Source organism: Vipera ursinii (genome assembly GCF_947247035.1).
Source record: "Vipera ursinii genome assembly, chromosome: 1".
Classification (NCBI taxonomy): Eukaryota; Metazoa; Chordata; class Lepidosauria; order Squamata; family Viperidae; genus Vipera; species Vipera ursinii.
In genome coordinates, this window is record NC_139512.1 from 356,720,080 (window position 1) to 356,739,737 (window position 19,658).

Consider the following 19,658-nt stretch of genomic DNA (forward strand, 5'->3'; position numbering starts at 1 on the left):
AGCCCGCGAAGCCATCCTGGAAAGAGTGAGGGAACGGCCCCCCGTTGCCTTGGCCCTGGCCCAGAGACCCTCCTCCTGCCAGAGACCCCCAGATCTGTCCCACTCCTGCCCAGGCCCCCATAGGCACCCTTGATGCCAACGATGTAGAGCTGGCCACGCCCACCCAGTAGGCCATACACACTCTAGCCACGCCCACCCAGTAGGCCACGCCCACCCAGGCCATACCCACCCGGCCCCCTGAGGGCAACCCCAATGCTGATGCGGCCCTCAATGAAATTGAGTTTGACACCCCTGGTCTAGTTTAACGAAGAGAAGGACGAGGGGGGACACGATAGCAGCCTTCCAGTATCTCAGGGGCTGCCCCAAAGAAGAGGGAGTCAAGCTCTTCTCCAAAGCTCCTGAAGGCAGGAAAAGAAGCAACGGATGGAAACTCATCAAGGAGAGAAGCAACCTGGAACTAAGGAGAAACTTCCTGACAGTGAGGACAATTAACCAGTGGAACAACCTGCCTCCAGAAGGTGTAAATGCTGGAAGTTTTTAAGAAGAGACTGGACAGCCATTTGTCTGAAATGGTATAAGGTTTCCTGCCTGAGCAGGAGGTTGGACTAGATGACCTCCAAGGTCCCTTCCAACTTTTTATTTTTTTTATTTTTATTATTATTATTATTATTATTATTATTATTATTATTATTATTATTATTATTATTATTATTATTATTATTATTAAACAACCTGCCTCCAGAAGCGGTGAACGCTCCAACACTGGAAGATTTTTAAGAAGAGACTGGACAGCCCTTTCTCCGAAATGGTATAGGGTTTCCTGCCTGAGCAGGAGTAGATGACCTCCAAGGTCCCTTCCAACTCTATTATTCTGTTACGTGCCCCTTGGGCACCCTGATCTGTGTCCCAGTTCACCCAACCGATCAGGCCGCTGTGGCCCCTTTGCAAGGCCGCACAATTCCCCGCCCCCCCAAAGGCCACACACAGCCATTTCCTTCCAAGAAAAGCAGTCTGAACATCTGGCTGACTGTGCCACGATCAATAATAATACTGATGATAGTGATGATGATGATGACGATGTTGGAAGGGACCTTGGAGGTCATCTAGTCCAGGGGTTTTCAACCAGTGGTACAGGTACCACCCGTGGTACATTGGCATCTGGCAGGTGGTACACGACCATCCTAGAAAAGTGGTAACAGGGGAGGGGAAGGAGCTGAACTGGTGGCAGCACCACACAAGCCTGAGCGAGAGACGGCTGGAGCTGCAGGGCTGTTGTGGCTCAGCGGAAGCGCCAGGATCAGCGCCAGGATCCAGCTGGAGCTCAGCACCGATCCTGGCGCTTCTGAGCCCAGAAGAAGCGCCGATCAGCTGGAATGTTGCAGCATCTCCAGGGTCTTGTGATTTACACTCAGATGCTTGGCAACGGATTCATATTTATGACGGTCACAGTGTCCCAGGGTCATGTGAAGTGACCAAAACCTGCTGCAACCACCCAGCAGACCGAGGGGGGGGGATAAAAACCAAACACCCCCCACCCCACCCCCGCTGCCAATCCTCAACAGAAATGCTCCCAACCATGAAAACCTCGGACAGGAGGAAGAGCACCGCCGGGCGGGCAGGCAGGTGTCTTGCTCGGCTGTGTCCTGGGGGTCACTTTTTTCAGGGCCATTGTAACTTCGAACAGTCACTAAGCGAACTGTTGTAAGTCGAGGACTACCTGCACTTCATCACTTTTTTCCTTTTATTTTGGTCATCAAGTTTTTGACCCCTTGCTAGGCGACTGGTGGTCCTCGGATGTTGCCATATCCTAAAAGGGGCACAGTGGGTGAAAAGGTTGAAAAGCCCTGATCTAGTCCAGACCCCCTGCTCAGGCAGGAAACCCTATACCAGGGGTAGGCAACCTCGGCTCTTTTATGACTCATGGACTTCCACTCCCAGAATTCCTGAGTCAGCTTGGCTGGCTCAGGAATTCTGGGAGTTGAAGTCCATGAGTCATAAAAGAGCCGAAGTTGCCTACCCCTGCCCTTGACCATTTCAGATCAAAAGGCTGTCCAGTCTCTTCTTAAAATCTTCCAGTGTTGGAGCCTTCACCGCTTCTGGAGGCAGGTGGTTCCACTGGTTAATTGTTCAAACTGCCAGGAAACAAAGACACACCCCCAGTCATTAAATAGATGGTAGCATCAATATAGACTGACAGAGAGAGAGAGAGAGAGATGATGGATGGATAGATGGATGATAGATACAGTAGACAGATGACGGACATAAATATGGATATATTAGATTGGGAGGGAAGATGATAGGCAGACAGACATGGAGAATTCAGATTGCTGTTTGTATTGACAGCCTTCACCAAAACGGGCGTCCTCAGGACAAGCTGGATTTCTAGCGGGCAGCATTCCCAGCCCACCTGGCCAGCAGCCCACGCACACCTCCATGGAAACGAAGTGCGCGTCACACCTGCGCTCTCCCCGGCGTCATTTGCGACCCGGTCCACCTGCGGGATTCCTCTCTCGGCCCACATTCACCCTGTCCCGCCACGTCATTCTCTCCCCTCTAAGATGTCCCTTTTCCTCCCACCCGTAGGGAACACCGGGCACTTACCTGTCCCACAGCCAGAGCTCTTACGGTCAGGAACCAGCCAAGCCACCTGGAGGCTCCATTTCGCTCGGCCTGCCAAGACAACAGGATTCCAAGTCAGGTAAATAAATGACGATAGCAGGACGGACACGGCCTTGGCTTCTCTTAAGCAGTTTTACAGAGCCAGCATTTTGACCCCAACCATCTGGGTCCTCATTTTACTGACCACAGAAGGATGGAAGGCTGAGTCAACCTTGATCCGGTCATGATCAAACTCCTGGCAGTGGGCAGTCAGCCTGCAATGCTGCTTTATAACTACTGTGTCACCACAGCTTGCTTCCTTCCTTCCTTCCCATTCATTTTAAATTCCAGGCCTGTCTTCCTTCCTATCCATCCATCCATCCTAAATTCCAGGCCTGTCTTCCTTCCTTCCTTCCTTCCTTCCTTCCTTCCTTCCTTCCTTCCTTCCTTCCTTCCTATCCATCCATCCTAAATTCCAGGCCTGTCTTCCTTCCTTCCTTCCTTCCTTCCTTCCTTCCTTCCTTCCTTCCTTCCTTCCTTCCTTCCTTCCTTCCTATCGATCCATCCTACATTCCAGGCCTGTCTTCCTTCCTTCCTTCCTTCCTTCCTTCCTTCCTTCCTTCCTTCCTTCCTTCCTTCCTTCCTTCCTATCCATCCATCCATCCTAAATTCCAGGCCTGTCTTCCTTCCTTCCTTCCTATCCATCCATCCTAAATTCCAGGCCTTCCTTCCTTCCTTCCTTCCTTCCTTCCTTCCTTCCTTCCTTCCTTCCTTCCTTCCTTCCTTCCTTCCCTCCCTCCCTCCTTCCTTCCTTCCCAAGCAATAGCACTTAGATTTCTATACCGCTTCATAGTGCTTTACAGCCCTCTCCAAGCAGTTTATAGTCAGCATATTTGCCCCCTAACAATCTGCATCCTCATTTTACCGACCTCGTAAGGACGGAAGGCTGAGTCGACCTGGAGCCAGTCAGGATCGAACTTCCTGGCAGTGGGCAGAGTCAGCCTGCAATACGGCACTCTAACCACGGCGCCACCAGGGCTTTTAGATGGGTTTCTGGCCAGGCCTGAGTCTCAGGATTGGGGTTTGTGGTTTGGAAGCCAAGACCCGACTCCTGTGTGCTTGGATGCTCTGAGGCTACGTGGGAGTGAAATGGTTTGGAGTGGGTTGCGTGCATCTTAAAACACCACCTTGCCTTCTATGCAGCTTCCCTGCCGTACATCAAGCAAGAGGAATTTTCACCCCGGAGCCAAAATTCACAGCCCGAAGGCCTGTTGGTGAGAGCTCAGCACGAAGGAGTTGTTCGAGGTAAGCCAAGCTTGAATTAGGGAAGAAAATGTGCATGCTTGAGGTTGTACGAGACAGTCTTTACGTACACCCTGTTCTGTGGGGTCCTGGGTGCTCTCTGAACTGGGTTGTTTTCTTGCAGATGTCTCATTACCCAGCTAGGTAACATCATCAGTGCTAGAAGCGAGAGGGAGGTTTGCTCTCCGTTAGAATGGCTTGCTCTATCAGTGTTGGAGGGGGTGAGAATAGACAATCAGCCATCAGTAGACATGCAGAGACAGCAATAGCAATACCACTTAGACTTATATACCGCTTCCTAGTGCCTTACAGCCCCTCTTTAAGCGGGTTACAGAGTCAGCATTTTGCCCCCAACAATCCAATCCAATCCTATCCCATCTTATCCTTTTCCATTCCATTCTGTGTTCTGTTCTGTTCTGTTCTATTCTATTTCTATTTCTATTACTTTCTATTCCATCTTTCATTATTCTATTCTATTCTATTTTGAATTCTATTCCATTCCATTCCATTTCATTCTGTATTCTATTTTCTATTCTGTTCTGTTCTGTTCTATTTTGAATTCTACTCTATTCTATTCTATTCTATTCATTATTCTATTCCATTCATTATTCTATTCCATTCATTATTCTATTCTATTCTATTCTATTCTATTCTATTCTATTCTATTCTATTCTATTCTATTCTATTCTATTCTATTCTATTCTATTCTATTCTATTCTATTCTATTCTATTCTATTCTAATTCCATTCCATATTCTATTCTATTCCATTCCATATATTCTATTCTATTCTATTCTATTCTATTCTATTCTATTCTATTCTATTCTATTCTATTCTATTCTATTCTATTCTATTCTATTATTCTATTCTATTCTATTCATTCCATATTTTCTATTCTATTCCATTCCACCCTTGCCATCATTGTTAAGTGAATCACTGTGCTTGTTAAATTAGTAACATGTTTGTTAAGTGACTCTGGCTTCCCCATTGACTTTGCTTGGTCGTCATGAATATGAGTCTGTTGCCAAGCGGCTAAACTTCAGCCCCCTGATCACGGGGATGCTGCCGCAAGCATTGAAAAACACTCCTAAGTCTCATTTTTCTCAGCACTGTTGTTGTAACTTTGAGCAGTCCCTACACATACCGTTACTGCCAAAAAAGCCAACACAGTGCTAGGCTGCATTAAGAGAGGGACGGAATCAAGATCACAGGAAGGGTTGCTACCACTTTACAAAGCCTTGGGAAGGCCACACTTGGAATACGGCACTTAGTTTTGGTCACCACGATGTAAAAGAGATGTTGAGACTCTGGAAAGAGTGCAGAGAAGAGCAACAAAGAGGATCAGGGGACTGGAGGCTAAAACAAACAAGAAACGGTTGCTGGAATTGGGTATGTGTAGTTTAATGATGAGAAGGATGAGGGGGGACATGATTGCAGTGTTACAGTATCTCAGGGGCTGCCCCAAAGAAGAGGGAGTCAAGCTGTTCTCCAAAGCACCAGAAGGCAGGACGAGAAGCAACGGATGGAAACCAATCAAGGAGAGAAGCAACCTGGAATTAAGGAAGAATTTCCTGAAAGTTAGAACAATTAACCAGTGGAACAACCTGCCTCCAGAAGCTGTGCATGTTCCAACACTGGAAGTCTTTAAGAAGAGACTGGACAGCCATTTGTCTGAAATGCTATAGGCCAGGGTTTCCTGCCTGAGCAGGGGGCTGGACTAGATGACCTCCAAGGTCCCTTCCAACTTCTTCTTCTTCTTCTTCTTCTTCTTCTTCTTCTTCTTCTTCTTCTTCTTCTTCTTCTTCTTCTTCTTCTTCTTCTTCTTCTCATCACCATCACCATCATCATCATCATCATCATCTACCTATTGTATCTGGCCTTATTACCTCTGCATGTCCATCATCACCCTTCTCCTCCTCTCTTCCGCTTCCGTGCAGGTACAGCCACCATACAGGAAGGGAGCATCACCCGTGGGACCCCCACCAGCAAACTTTCCATGGAAGCGATGCCTGCTTTGCGCGGCTCCATCACTCAGGTATTTCCACCTGGCGCCCTTCGTTCCTCCGATCCTTCCGTCGGCTTGGTGGCTTTTCCTGGGGTTGACAGGTAGTCCTCGACGTACGACCACAACGGAGCCCAACATTTACATTGCGAAGTGACAAAACTCGTTCCGGGATTCCGTCCGTCTCCCCCCCCCCTTCCGATTTCTCACTTTTTTCTGAGCGCGACCTTTGAGTGTGACTCAGCTGATCCTGGGCTCACTTAGCAAGCAGTCTCTTTTCCACAAGGAATGAGCCGGGCAGAAGCCCGGACTCCGTGTTTCTGAGCGCGATTTCTAAGCGCGACTCAGCTGATCCCGGGCTCCTGTCCGGCTGGCTTGCGGAAAAGAGGCTGTTTGCTAAGTGAGCCCAGGATCAGCTGAGTCACGCTCAGAAACGCTGATCCTGGGCTCCAGCCTGGCTGAGACTCCGGATTTGAGCCGACCAGAGGAGAACACCGCTGATCAGCTGGGAGGCTGGGACGCCGCCGGCCAGCTGGAAGTCCCAAAGAGCCGGGAGCGTCTGCAACCTTCTCTCGTGCCCCCCAGTCAGCTGGGAGCCGCTGTCAAGCCCTGGGCTCCCAACTGACTGGCAGCCCAAAGAGAAGGTGGCCAGTGCTCCCGGCTGTTCGGCGGTGTCAGGGCTGCCCGCCGGGACTTCCAGCTGGCCAGCAGCATCGGATCCGGAGTCCCAGCTGATCAGCGGTGTTCTCCTCTGGTCGGTGGCTCAGATCCGGAGTCCCAGCCTCCCAGCTGATCGGCGGAGCAAAGAGCGGCTGGCAGGCCAGGTAGCCGGGTTGCTGCACGGATTTCCCCCCCTCCTCGGTTGATTGTCGAGCCCGGGGCTTGACAGTCACTCCTGATCGAAAGGCAGGGTTCGGCGGCCGGCGAGGCACTCGCGCGAGGTTCTCCCGGGGCTGGCGGGCGATGGGGGAGGAGCAGGCCGATCGCCTTACAGGTAGCTGGGACTCTGACACGCCTTCCCGGCCATGTGTGCCCCGAAGAAGCGCCAATCAGAAGTCAATCGGGTTGCTGCACAACAAGTCCCTGGGGAGGGCGGGGCCTCGCTCTGCGCCTGCGCGCGCCCTCTGTAGGGTTCCTGCAGGCCGCTGCCAAGAGCATGGTTTCCAGCAGAAAGTGAGCTGGGAAGAAGCAGAGCATGGGGTGGTGGTGAGAGGAGGCAGTGGAGGGGGAGGCGGGGGGGAGGAAGGCTACACCGCGTACCACCAGCCAGATGCTCGTGTACCACCAGTGGTACACATACCACCGGTTGAAAAGCCCTGGAATAGAATAGAATAGAAGAAGAATAGAATAGAATAGAATAGAATAGAATAGAATAGAATAGAATAGAATAGAATAGAATAGAATAGAATAGAATAGAATAGAATAGAATGAAATTAGAATAGAACAGAATAGAATAGAGTGAAATTAAAATAGAATAGAGTGAAAGTAGAGTAGAGTAGAATAACAATAGAATAACAATATGAAAAAACTGAAGAATATAACAAAGTACAAAAAACCTGCAACCAGAATGAAATTAGAATAGAATAGAATGAAATTAGAATACAATAGAGTAGAGTAGAATAACAATATGAAAAAACTGTTGAATATAACAAAGTACAGAAAACCTGCAAGCAAAAACAGAACGGCTGTGGCGGCAGCAACGGGTGCGATCCCGAAACATCTGCATCACCCCTTAAAAACCGTCGGCTTTGACAAATTCCCCATCGGTCAGTTGCGAAAGGCAGCAGTGCAGGTTTTCCCCTTGCCCTCCAATTAATCTTTTTGAAGGTTATTAAAACGCGTTTCCACTGCAGGGAACTCCGGCGTTGCCCCAGTCTGGAATTGCCGCGGATGTTCTGCTCAAAGGGACCATCACCCGTCTGGCCACAGAGGACAGCAGTCCGGAGAAGAGCCGAGAAGAGGTCGCCACCTCCAAAGGCCACGTCATTTACGAGGGGAAGAGTGGCCACATCATTACCTACGATGGTGAGTGCCGAGTCGGGAGGCTCAAATCCCCCACGTGCTGCTTGGGCGAGATGCAGCACGGAAGCTGGACCAGGAAAATCCCGCTCCATAAGGGTCCTTGGTACACTCTGAGCTGGGTGGATTTCCTGCCGACGTTTCATGACCCAACTAGGTAACATCATCAGTGCTAGAAGGGAGGAGGAGGAGGAGTATTGGGTCCTTGGTGCTCTCTGAGCTGGGTAGTTTTCCTGCAGACGTTTCGTGACCCAACTAGGCCCTCCTCCTCCTCCTCCTCCTCCTCCTCCTCCTCCTGCTGTCTGCAAACTCCACTTCTTTGTAGCCCTGATGATGTTCCCTAGTTGGCTCGTGAAATGTCCACAAGAAAACGACTGAGCTCAGAGAACACCAAACATCCCACGGTCCTCCTCTTCTCCCCTCTGCAAAGCCCACTCCCTTTTAGCGCCAATGATGTTACCTAGTTGGGTCATGTAACACCCGAAAGAAACCTCAGAGAGCACCAGGGCCCCTCAGTTCAACCCTGAGCTAGCCTTCCGTGGAAAACTTAAGAGAATCCAAGGGAAATTGTTTTCCATTGCGCTCTCTCTCTCTCTCCCTCCCTCCCCCCTCTCTCCCCCTCTCTTTCGCTCTCTTTCCTCTGTCCTCTCTCCCCCTCTCTCTCCCTCCCTCCCCCTCCCTTTCCTCTCTCCCCTCTCTCTCTCCCTCTCTTTCTGTCTCTCCTCTCCCCCTCCCTCCCTCTTCCCCTCTCCCTCTCTCTCCCCCCTCTCTCCCCCTCTCTTTCTCCTCTCTCCTCTCCCCCTCTCTCCCTCTCCCTCCCTTTCTCTCTCCCCCCTCCCTCTCTCCTCTCCCCCTCCCTCCCTCTCTCTCCCCCTTCCCCCCTCTCTCCCTCTTTCTTTCTCTCTCCTCTCCCCCTCCCTCCCTCTTCCCCTCTCTCTCTCTCCCCCTCCCTCCCTCTCTCTTCCCCCTCCCCCTCTTTCTCTCCCTCTCTCTCCTTTCTCTCCCTTCCTCCCTCCCTCTCTCTCTCCCTCCCTCTCTCCCTCCCCCCTCTTTCTCTCTCTCCTCTCCTCCCTCCCTCCCTCTCTTCCCCTCTCTCTCCCTCTCTCTCTCCTCTCCCTCCCTCACTCTCTCTCTTCCCCTCCCTCCCTCTCTTCCCCTCCCTCTCTCTCTCCCTCCCTCTTTCCCTCCCCCTCCCTCTCTCTCTTCCTCTCCCTCCCTCCCCCTCCCTCTCTCTCTCTCTCTCTCTTGCTGCTTCTCAACAGCCATCAAGAACGTCCGGGAAGGAACGCGGAGCCCAAGGACCACTCACGACATGGGCCTCAAACGAACATATGAAGCCATGGAAGGAAACATCAAGCAGGGAATGTCAATGAGAGAATCTCCCATCTCTGCACCTTTAGAAGGTAAGCTTGGCTAGGAAATTACTGTTTGTTTGCAAGAGTTGGGTATGTCTCCTGCGGCTCCCAGCCGCCCGGTGCGCACGCACCTCTTCGAACGGGCAGTGGTGCGCGCGCACCTTTCCAAATGGAGAGTGGCACCGCCCGTTCCGGGAGGTGCACGCGCACCTTTCCAAAGGGCGGAGGTGCGCACGCATTCGCCAAACCGCTGCCATCCCGTCCGGAGACCTGCCGCGTTCGTCAATGTTTGATGAACGCGGCAGGTCTCCGGACGGGACAGGACGGCTTGGAGAGGTGCGCGCGCACTCTCCAAACCGCCGCCATCCCGTTTCCACAGCTGCCGTGTTCGTCAATGTTTGACGAACGCGGCAGGTCTCCGGACGGGACGGGACGGCTTGGAGAGGTGCGCGCGCACTCTCCAAACCGCCGCCATCCCGTTTGCACAGCTGCCGTGTTCGTCAATGTTTGACGAACGCGGCAGGTCTCCGGACGGGACGGGACAGCTTGGAGAGGTGCGCGCGCACTCTCCAAACTGCCGCTATCCCGTTTCCACAGCTGCCGTGTTCGTCAATGTTTGACGAACGCGGCAGGTCTCCGGACGGGACGGCGCGCACCTCTCCAAAGGGGAGACCCGTCGCCGCGCAGGTGCCTCCCATTTTACGCATGCGCAAAATGTTTTTGCGCATGCGCGTGAGTGGACGCACGCGCGTGCACTTTTTGCGGCTCCCACTTTTTTGTTTGTGTGATGGAACCGGTTCTGAGTGGCTCTTTTCCTTTTTCCGGTTGCCGACCCCTGCTCTAGACTCTAGTTTAATGAAGACAAGGACAAGTGGGGACATGATAGCAGTGTTCCAGTATCTCAGGGGCTGCCCCAAAGAAGAGGGAGTCAAGCTAGGCTCCAAAGCGCCTGAAGGCAGGAGAAGAAGCAACGGATGGAAACTAATCAAGGAGAGAAGCAACCTAGAACTAAGGAGAAACTTCCTGACAGTGAGGATTATTAACCAGTGGAACAGCTTGCCACCAGAAGTTGTGGGTGCTCCTTCAGGTTTTCAAGAAGAGATAGCCTCTGAAATGGTGTAGGGTGTCCTGCGTGAAAATCAGAATCAGCTGGAAGGGACCTTGGAGGTCATCTAGTCCACTTCCCTGATGAAGCAGGAGACCCTATACCATTTCAGATTGTTCAGTCTCTTCTTAAAAACCTCCAGTGTTGGAGCATTCACAACTTCTGGAGGCAAGGAGTTCCACTGGTTAATTGTTCTCCCTCCCTCCCTCCCTCCCTTCCTTCCTTCCTTCCTTCCTTCCTTCCTTTCTTCCTTCCTTCCTTCCTTCCTTCCTTCCAGAATCATAGAATGCTAGGGCTGGAAGGGACCTTGGAGGTCATCTAGTCCAACCCCCCGCTCAGGTAGGAAACCCTACACTATTTCAGACAAATGGCTGTCCGGTCTCTTCTTTAAAAATCTCCAGTGTTGGAGCATTCACAGCTTCTGGAGACAGGTTGTTCCACTAATTCATTGTCCTCACTGTTAAACCTCTGTTATTCTCTTAAGGCAGGGCGTTGGGGATAGATTACCCCGGACAGTGTTCCCAGATACCCCAAACTAAAAAGGCTACTTGGGAAAAAAACCAAAACCAACTGAAATATATCAAATGCAGGTTGAGTTGTCACAAGAGGGTGAGAATCCTACAGTATTGCCAAAAAAAAATTGTTTCTATCCCTTGCTTTAGGGGAGGGGTCTCCGAGCCCCGGTTTGTGGACCGACACCAGTCTGCAAAGACCCGGTCCGTTCAGACCAGCCAAGCTCCATCCGCGGCATGCAGGCAGCATGCAAAACCAGCCCCCACCCCCCGCCCCCCTCGGTCCGCCGAAAAACCACTCTCCACGGAACTGGACCCCAGTGCCCAAAAATTTCGGGGGGGGGGGTGTCACTGCTTTAGGGGATGAATATCAACTTTTCAGGGGTGGGGGGGGAGTTAAAGATAGCCGTTTAACATAGAACGAGAATGGAGTCTCAGATTTCCGTCGCTGAGCAAATTTGTTAGGTCTTTCCAGGTTTACAAACTTTGTGCTGTTGTCAAATGTATCACGGGGTTATTTTGCCAATGAAGCTTCTCGGCTACCCCATCGCTCCCGTGTTGACGGGAGGGCAGAGATCCACCCCGAGGCCTCTCGTTTGCGGAGTCCCTCAGGGGTCGGTTCTCTCGCCTCTCCTGTTCAACATCTACATGAAGCCGCTGGGCGAGATCATTCGTGGTTTCGGGGTGGGGTATCATCAGTACGCTGATGATACCCAACTTTTTTTTTCCACCCCAAACCAACCCAGCGATGCCCTCGCCGTGATGTCCCGTTGCCTGGAGGCGGTTCAGGTCTGGATGGGGAGAAACAGGCTTCGTCTCAATCCTGCCAAGACTGAGTGGCTGTGCATACCGGCATCTCGGACTAACCAGTCTATTCCATCTTTTAATGATGGGGGGTGAGGTGTTACCCCCCTGTTGATAGGGCCCGCAACTTGGGCGTCCTCCTGGACTCACGGCTCAATTTTGAAGACCATATAGGAGCTGTGACCAGGGGGTCCTTTGCTCAGGTTCGCCTGGTGCGCCAGTTGTGACCCTACCTGGACCGAGATGCCCTACGCACAGTCACTCATGCGCTTGTGACCTCCCGGTTAGACTACTGCAACGCTCTCTACATGAGGCTGCCCCTGAGGACCACTCGGAGGCTTCAGCTGGTGCAGAATGCAGCCGCGCGAGTTGTGATGGGGGTCTCCCGATACTCCCATGTAACACCTCTGCTCCGCGAGCTGCATTGGGTTCCGGTTGCCCTCCGGGTGAGATTCAAGGTGCTGGTGATGACCTATAAAGCCCTAAATGGCGAGGGTCCTGCGCTCCCACAGGGAGGGTCTTCTCAGGGTGCCGCCGGTAAAAGATTGCCGGCGGATAACACCCAGGGATAGGGCCTTCTCTGTGGGTGCGCCTGCCCTCTGGAACCAGCTGCCCGTGGAGCTTAGGACTGCCCCTGACCTCCGTTCATTCCGCCGGGACCTGAAGACCTGGCTCTTTGAGCTCCCCGGCCCAGGCTGAGAATTTTTAACTGGGGTTTTTATTTTTAGGGATAATTTAATCTTTTTAATTGTTTTTTTTAACTTTTGTATTTTGTGTTGGTTTGATTTTAAAATACCCTGTAAACCGCCCTGAGTCCTTCGGGAAAGGGCGGTATATAAATCTAATAAAATTAAATTAAAAATCAGATGGGACTGGCATTTGTCTGAAAGGCTCCAGGCCAGGGTCTCCTGCTTGAGCAGAGGTTGGACTAGAAGACCTCCGAGGTCCCTTCCAGCTCTGTTATATAATGTTATATGTCCGTGGAGATTCTCAGCCATCCAGGTCATGGTTGTCCCAAAGGTGTTTGTTTTTTTTTCCCAGGAGGCAACTGGACTTTCTCATTTTTGTTTGAAGGCGTTTCTCTTCTCATCCCAGGAGCTTCTTCAGCTCTGACTGGATGGCAGGGAACGGGAGGATTTATACTCCTTGCAGACAGTCGGTCATTTGCCTTCTTGTAGAGAGTCCTTGAGGCCACTTGGAGGTATATCTATGTCCTGAGTAGTGCAAATGGGTGTGGAGCCTACTTGGAAATTCTTGGAAAGGATTCTTCTAGTAACTACAACACGGTCCTTTCCGCAGTTCCAAGGAGGCTCCACCCCCATTTGCACCACTCAGGTGACCCTGAGGACACAGGTAAACCTCCAGGTGGCCTCAAGGACTCTCTAGAAGAAAGCAAAGGACCAGCTGTCTGCAAGGAATATAAATCCTTCCATTTCACCCACCCTCCAGTCAGAGCCGAAGAAGCTTCTGGGAGGAGAAGCAAAACGTCTTCCAAAAAAACCCCAAGAAAATCCAGTTGCTGTGGAATGGAATGCAATGCAATGCAATGCAATGCAATGCATTATTTATTTTTTATTTATTTATTAATTCGGTTTATATACCGCCCTACTCCCGAAGGACTCAGGGCGGTTTACAAGGCAAAATTTAAAAACAATACAATATAAAATTAAAATAAAATTAAATTAAGTCTAGCTCCCAAAAATTAGAATTAGAATTAATTAGAATTAGAACTAGAATTAGAAGTAGAATTAGAAGTAGAATTAGAATTAGAATTAGAATAGAATAAATGGAATGGAATGGAATGGAATGGAATAGAATAGAATAGAATAGAATAGAATAGAATAGAATAGAATAGAATAGAATAGAATAGAATAGAATAGAATAGAATAGAATAGAATAGAATAGAATAGAATAGAATAGAATAGAATGGAGTAGAGTAGAGTAGAGTAGAATAGAATAGAATAGAATATATGGAATGGATGCAGTGGAATGGAGTGGAATAGAACAGAATAGAATGGAATAATAACTTTATTGTCACTTTGAATGTACACTAATTAGCATACATTAAAATGAAATTGCATTGCATTGAGCTCTCAAAAGGGTCGCCACCTCCAATACACACTACATAAATTATAACAATAGATAAAATAAATAAATTGTGAAAAAAGCACCGTTGGGAGATATCCTGTTATATTTTGATGTGTCTTAGCAGGCCAGTCTTGATGGCCACCGATGTACAGACGCTGTGTGGTTCCTAGGCAAAAGGAAGCTTCAAAGAACGTTTCTAGGACAAATGTACCGCTATGGGCTTTTTCGGAAATTGACCAGACTTCGTAGGAGGTACAATTGCAACGGGGAGATGCTATTGTCAGTAACGTCAGTTCTGTCTTTCAGGCTTAATCTGCCGGGCTGTGCCTCAAGGGAGTCCCCAGCCCGACATGAAGGAGAGGACTGTGTTGGCGGGCTCAATAATGCAAGGCAAGAAAAAAGACCAATGCTCCACTCCCTCCTCTTCCCCCCCCCCTGTTTTATTCTTTCATCTCTTCTCTCCCAACCGCTTGCCTTCAGAAGTCGTGGGTGCTCCATCCCTGGAGGTTTTTAAGAAGAGGCTGGACAGCCATTCGTCCGAAGTGGAATAGGGTTTCCTGCCTGAGCAGGGGGTTGGACTAGATGACCTCCAAGGTCTCTTGCAGCGATGTTATAATAATGAGAAGGAGAAGGAGGATAGAGTTGGAAGGGATCTAGTCATCTAGTCCAACCGCCTGCTCGGGCAGGAAACCCAATACCATTTCAGGCAAATGGCTGTCCGGTCTCTTCTTAAAAACTTCCAGTATTGTTACGGTGACCCAGCCAGAAAATTCAGTTGTAGAACTAATGGAGATAATAATGCAATATGGGAAAGTTTCTGGATTCAAGGTTAACATACATAAAACTAAAATGTTGTCTAAGAATATGACAGTGTCACAAAAGGCTGCTTTAGAAGGGCTAACGGGATTTGAAATTGTCAAAAGGGTTAAATATTTGGGGGTATATTTGTCACCCTCAAATGCAAAGCTATATAAAAATAATTATGAAAAGCTATGGGGAAAAGTTCAAAAAGAATTGGATAGCTGGAAAAAGCTACAATTATCTTTATTGGGAAGAATTGCAGCAGTGAAAATGAATGTTTTGCCGAAATTTCTATTTTTATTTCAAATGATACCTATTCTTAAAAAGGACTCAAACCTGGAGGGATGGCAAAAGGGTATTAATAAATTTGTCTGGGCAAGGAAAAGGCCACGAGTTAAATTTAAGATTATGCAGGATACGCGTGAAAGAGGTGGTCTTAAAATGCCTAATCTTAAACTATACTATGAAGCTGCTGCTTTGTCAGCGATAAGTGATTGGATTAATTTAACACAAGTGAGATTATTAAATCTTGAAGGTCATGATTTGCTATTCGGTTGGCATGCATACCTATTGTATGATAAGAAGGTGGATAATGTATTCAAGGTGCATATTTTAAGACATGCTCTGTTGCGAGTTTGGAAAAAGTATAGACATAAGCTAAATTATAAGATACCTTTATGGGCAATACCGAAATACGCAATAGAAAATATAAGTGTTGGGTTTAAACATGATGTGACTACATATAAGGAAATTTTAAGTTTGGAAAGGAATGTATGGCATTTGAAGCCGTATAATATCTTACGAGAAGAAAAGATTGTTCAAACTTGGTTTCAGTATGGGCAATTACAGGCCAGGTGGAAAGAAGATCAGAAAATTGGTTTTTCAATGACTGATGAAAATTTGGTAAAGCAAATTAGAGATCAAGGTCAAGCACATATCAAACGGATATATCTTGCACTGATAGAAATTGATTCAGAGACAGAACTTGTTAAAGATTGTATGATAAAGTGGGCTCAGAATTTTCAAGAAGTCATTACAATGGATACTTGGGAAAAGATTTGGGTGAGAAATGTAAAATTTACGCAAGCTCAAAATTTAAGAGAGAACTTTTATAAAATGTTTTATAGGTGGCATTTAGATCCTAAAAAATTAGCAAGTATGTATCCGAACTGCCAGCCTAAATGTTGGAGGTGTGGCGGTGAAGATGCAACGTATTTTCATATATGGTGGACCTGTAAAAAGGTTAAAGCATTTTGGATTAAAATTTGGTGGAATATGCAGAAGATATTTAAGAAAAGGATAAAGTTTTCTCCGCAATTGTTTTTACTAGGCATTACTACTGACACTAATGTTGTGGACATTAAGTTGATGTTGAACTTAATTACGGCAGCAAGACTTTTAGTAGGGCAATATTGGAAGAAGGAAGAACTGCCGTCTATAGAAGAGTGGACTTTAAAAGTTTCCAACCTGGCGGAAATGGCAAAGATCTCAGCGTATTTGAAAGACCATTCGCAACAGAGATATATTGTGGAGTGGAAAAAATGGATTGATTATATTCAGAATAAATGCATTTGAATAAGTACTGATTTGATATTTATATGGCTTGTAGTTATTTTATAAGAGTTAAAGTGCGATAGATTTAATAGTTTATTGTTGTTTGCATATGGTAGACTAGGATTGTTTGTATTTTTATACCTTGTATTTAGCTCTGGGAAGTCGGGGAGGGAGGGAGGTGTAGGGGAGAGGGGAGGGGATTGGGAGGGGTTTTGTTTTATTGTGGTAAAAATAAAATGTACTGTAAAACTTTTCAATTAAAAAAAACTTCCAGTATTGGAGCATTCACCACCTTTGGAGGCAGGTTGTTCCACTGGTTAACTGTTCTAACTGTCAGGAAGTTTCTCCTTAGATCTAGGTTGCTTCTCTCCTTGGTTAGTTTCCATCTGTCACTTCTTCTCCTGCCTTCAGGTGCTTTGGCGAATAGTTTGAACCCCTCTTCTCTGGGGCAGCCCCTCAAGTATTGGAAGGCTGCTATCATGTCACCCTTAGTCCTTCTCTTCATTAGACTAGACATACCGAATTCCAGAACCGTTCTTTATATGTTTTAGCCTCCAGTCCCCTGATCATCTTTGTTGCTCTATTCCTATTCTATTCTATTCTATTCTATTCTATTCTATTCTATTCTATTCTATTCTATTCTATTCTATTCTAATTCTATTCTGTTTCCTATCCTATCCTATTCTCTATTCTATTCTATTCTATTCTATTCTATTCTATTCTATTCTATTCTATTCCCTATCCTATCCTATCCTATCCTATCATATCCTATTCTCTATTCCATTCCATTCTATTCTATTCTATTCTATTCTATTCTATTCTATTCTATTCTATTCTATTCTATTTCCTATCCTATCCTATCCTATTCTCTGTTCCATTCCAGTCCATTCTATTCTATTCTATTCTATTCTATTCTATTCTATTCTATTCTATTCTATTCTATTCTATTCTAATTCTATTCTGTTTCCTATCCTATCCTATTCTCTATTCCATTCCATTCCATTCTATTCTATTCTATTCTATTTCCTATCCTATCCTATTCTCTATTCCATTCCATTCTATTCTATTCTATTCTATTCTATTCTATTCTATTCTATTCTATTTCCTATCCTATCCTATCCTATCCTATTCACTATTCCATTCCATTCTATTCTATTCTATTTCCAATCCTATCCTATCCTATCCTATCCTATCCTATCCTATCCTATTCTCTGTTCCATTCCAGTCCATTCTATTCTATTCTATTCCATTCCATTCCATTCCATTCCATTCCATTCTATTCTATTCTATTCTATTCTATTCTATTCTATTCCATTCCATTCCATTCCATTCCATTCCATTCTATTCTATTTCCTATCCTATCCTATCCTATTCTCTGTTCCATTCTATTCTATTCTATTCTATTCTATTCTATTCTATTCTATTCTATTCTATTCTATTCTATTCTATTCTATTCTATTCTATTCTATTCTATTCTATTCTATTCTATTCTATTCCATTCCATTCCATTCCATTCCATTCTATTCTATTCTATTCTATTCCATTCCATTCCATTCCATTCCATTTCCTATCCTATCCTATTCTCTATTCCATTCCATTTTTTATTTTCTGTTTTCTATTTTCCATTCTATTCTGTATTCTGTATTCTACGTTCTGTTCTATATTCTATATAGAATATATTCTATTCCAATTCTGACCCTGCCACCCTCTCTTTCCCACCAAAGGCACCCCGCGATCGACGGCCGAGAGCTACGAAATCGGGCTCAAGTACCCGAAGATCAAGAGGGAGTCTCCCCCCATGAGGACCTTTGAGGGAGCCATCACCAAGGGGAAGCCCTACGACATGGTCACCACCATCAAGGAGATGGGCCGCTCCGTCCACGAAATCCCTCGGCAGGACCTGTTGAATCAAGACAGCCAGAAGGGCCCCGACCTCGTCCCTCACGTCCGCCCCATCATCGAAGGGTCCATCTCCCAGGTGAGCCAAACCTTGACTCCGCCATCAGGGGGTGAGATCAAATCCTACAGTTTTGGGTTTGTTTTTTTTTGAAAGAGTTGGAAGCAATCGGCGAGGTCACAAAGCCTCACCCCTTATTCAGGGTGAGCTTCCAGGTCACCATCAGATGGTCGTCTGTTCTTCTAATGTAGATAGTCCTTTATCTATATCTATATCTATTTGTTTTCGTAGATTTTGACGGGTACAGGTATGTAGGTCTTGGCATATTCGGGTCTTTTCCTGTGTAAGATTGATAGTGTCTTGGTGACGTTTCGACGAGGTCCCACTCGTCATCTTCAGGCTGGTGTCTTCGGCTCGCACAAACACGAAGCCTTTACCTTTACCTTTTAATATATAATAGTCAATTATCATAAACAATATGTTAATTACAAACTCAATAGCCTTTCTTACTAATCTATATTCAAAAAATTACATCTCTCTGACTGGTTTTTCTAGACATGGATAGAAATTACCCCACGTTCTAAAGTGCACGGAGTCTTCTTTCTCTTTAATTTTTTTATTTTTATTTTATTTTAATTCCATTTATATCTCGCCCTTCTCCGAAGACTCAGGGCGGCTTACAAGCTTAGCAGTAGCCTTCATTCTACGTATATGCCTGCTTATTAGGGCTTTCACACACACACTGCAAGCGGCATTATTACAAAGTCAGCTTAATTGCCCCCAACAATCTGGGTCCTCCTTTTACCTACCTCGGAAGGATGGAAGGCTGAGTCAACCTTGAGCCTGGTGGGACTCGAACCTGCGCTAATTGCAGGCAGCTGGTGTTACTTAAGGAGGCATCAGCCCACTGCTCCACCAAGGCTCTATTAACTTGACTGAAGTCAATCTATCCCATTTCTGCACGCTCTAGAATTTTCTTAATTAGTGCTTCTTCAGCTAGTAAGTTTTCATTTTTCTCAACGTTGGGCAAATGCAATTCTTGCTGCCGTTAATATGTGTAGTATTAGATATCTGCAGTCTTTTCTCGTAATTAGCGCCTATTATTCCTAACAAAAACAATTCTGGTTTAAAAGTCTTATTTGTTTTTTTTAGTCCTCTTCTCCAACCATAAATGTATTTTAACCCAAAATCTTTTTGCTTTAGGGCATGTCCACCGGGTGTGATAATAAATACCCGGTCTTTGTTCGCATTTCCAACAGTTGTTTGAAGTATTTTTAAACATTTTTGCTAGTCTCACTGGTGTCATGTGCCATATTGCAACAGATCGTTTAATAACCGTTCAAAGTTACAACGGAAGTGGGGGAAAAAAAGTAACTTTTCACCTTTTTTTTTCACACGCAGCATCTCTGTGGTCAGGTGATCAAAATTCGGGCCCTTGTGCAACTTCATGTTTATGACGGTTGCAGCGTCCCGGAGTTATGTGATCAAAATTAGGGCACTTGGCAACTGACTCATCTTTATGACCTACTTCCAGTGTTGGAACATTCACAAGTTCTGGTGGCAAGCTGTTCCACTGGTTAATTGCTCTCACTGTCAGGAAGTTTCTCCTTAGTTCCAGGTTG

At 46.9% G+C, this 19,658-nt stretch overlaps 1 protein-coding gene across 1 annotated transcript in view; it reads left to right on the forward strand.

The window, feature by feature from the left end:
* The window catches only part of NCOR1 (nuclear receptor corepressor 1), a 165,251-nt gene that overhangs the window by 112,906 nt on the left and 32,687 nt on the right, over window positions 1-19,658 (forward strand). The window contains 7 exon segments of the mRNA XM_083379641.1: window positions 2,584-2,698; window positions 3,802-3,903; window positions 5,837-5,934; window positions 7,755-7,926; window positions 9,183-9,323; window positions 14,091-14,174; window positions 17,864-18,117. Of these exon segments, the coding sequence (XP_083235767.1) occupies window positions 2,584-2,698; window positions 3,802-3,903; window positions 5,837-5,934; window positions 7,755-7,926; window positions 9,183-9,323; window positions 14,091-14,174; window positions 17,864-18,117 (966 nt within the window).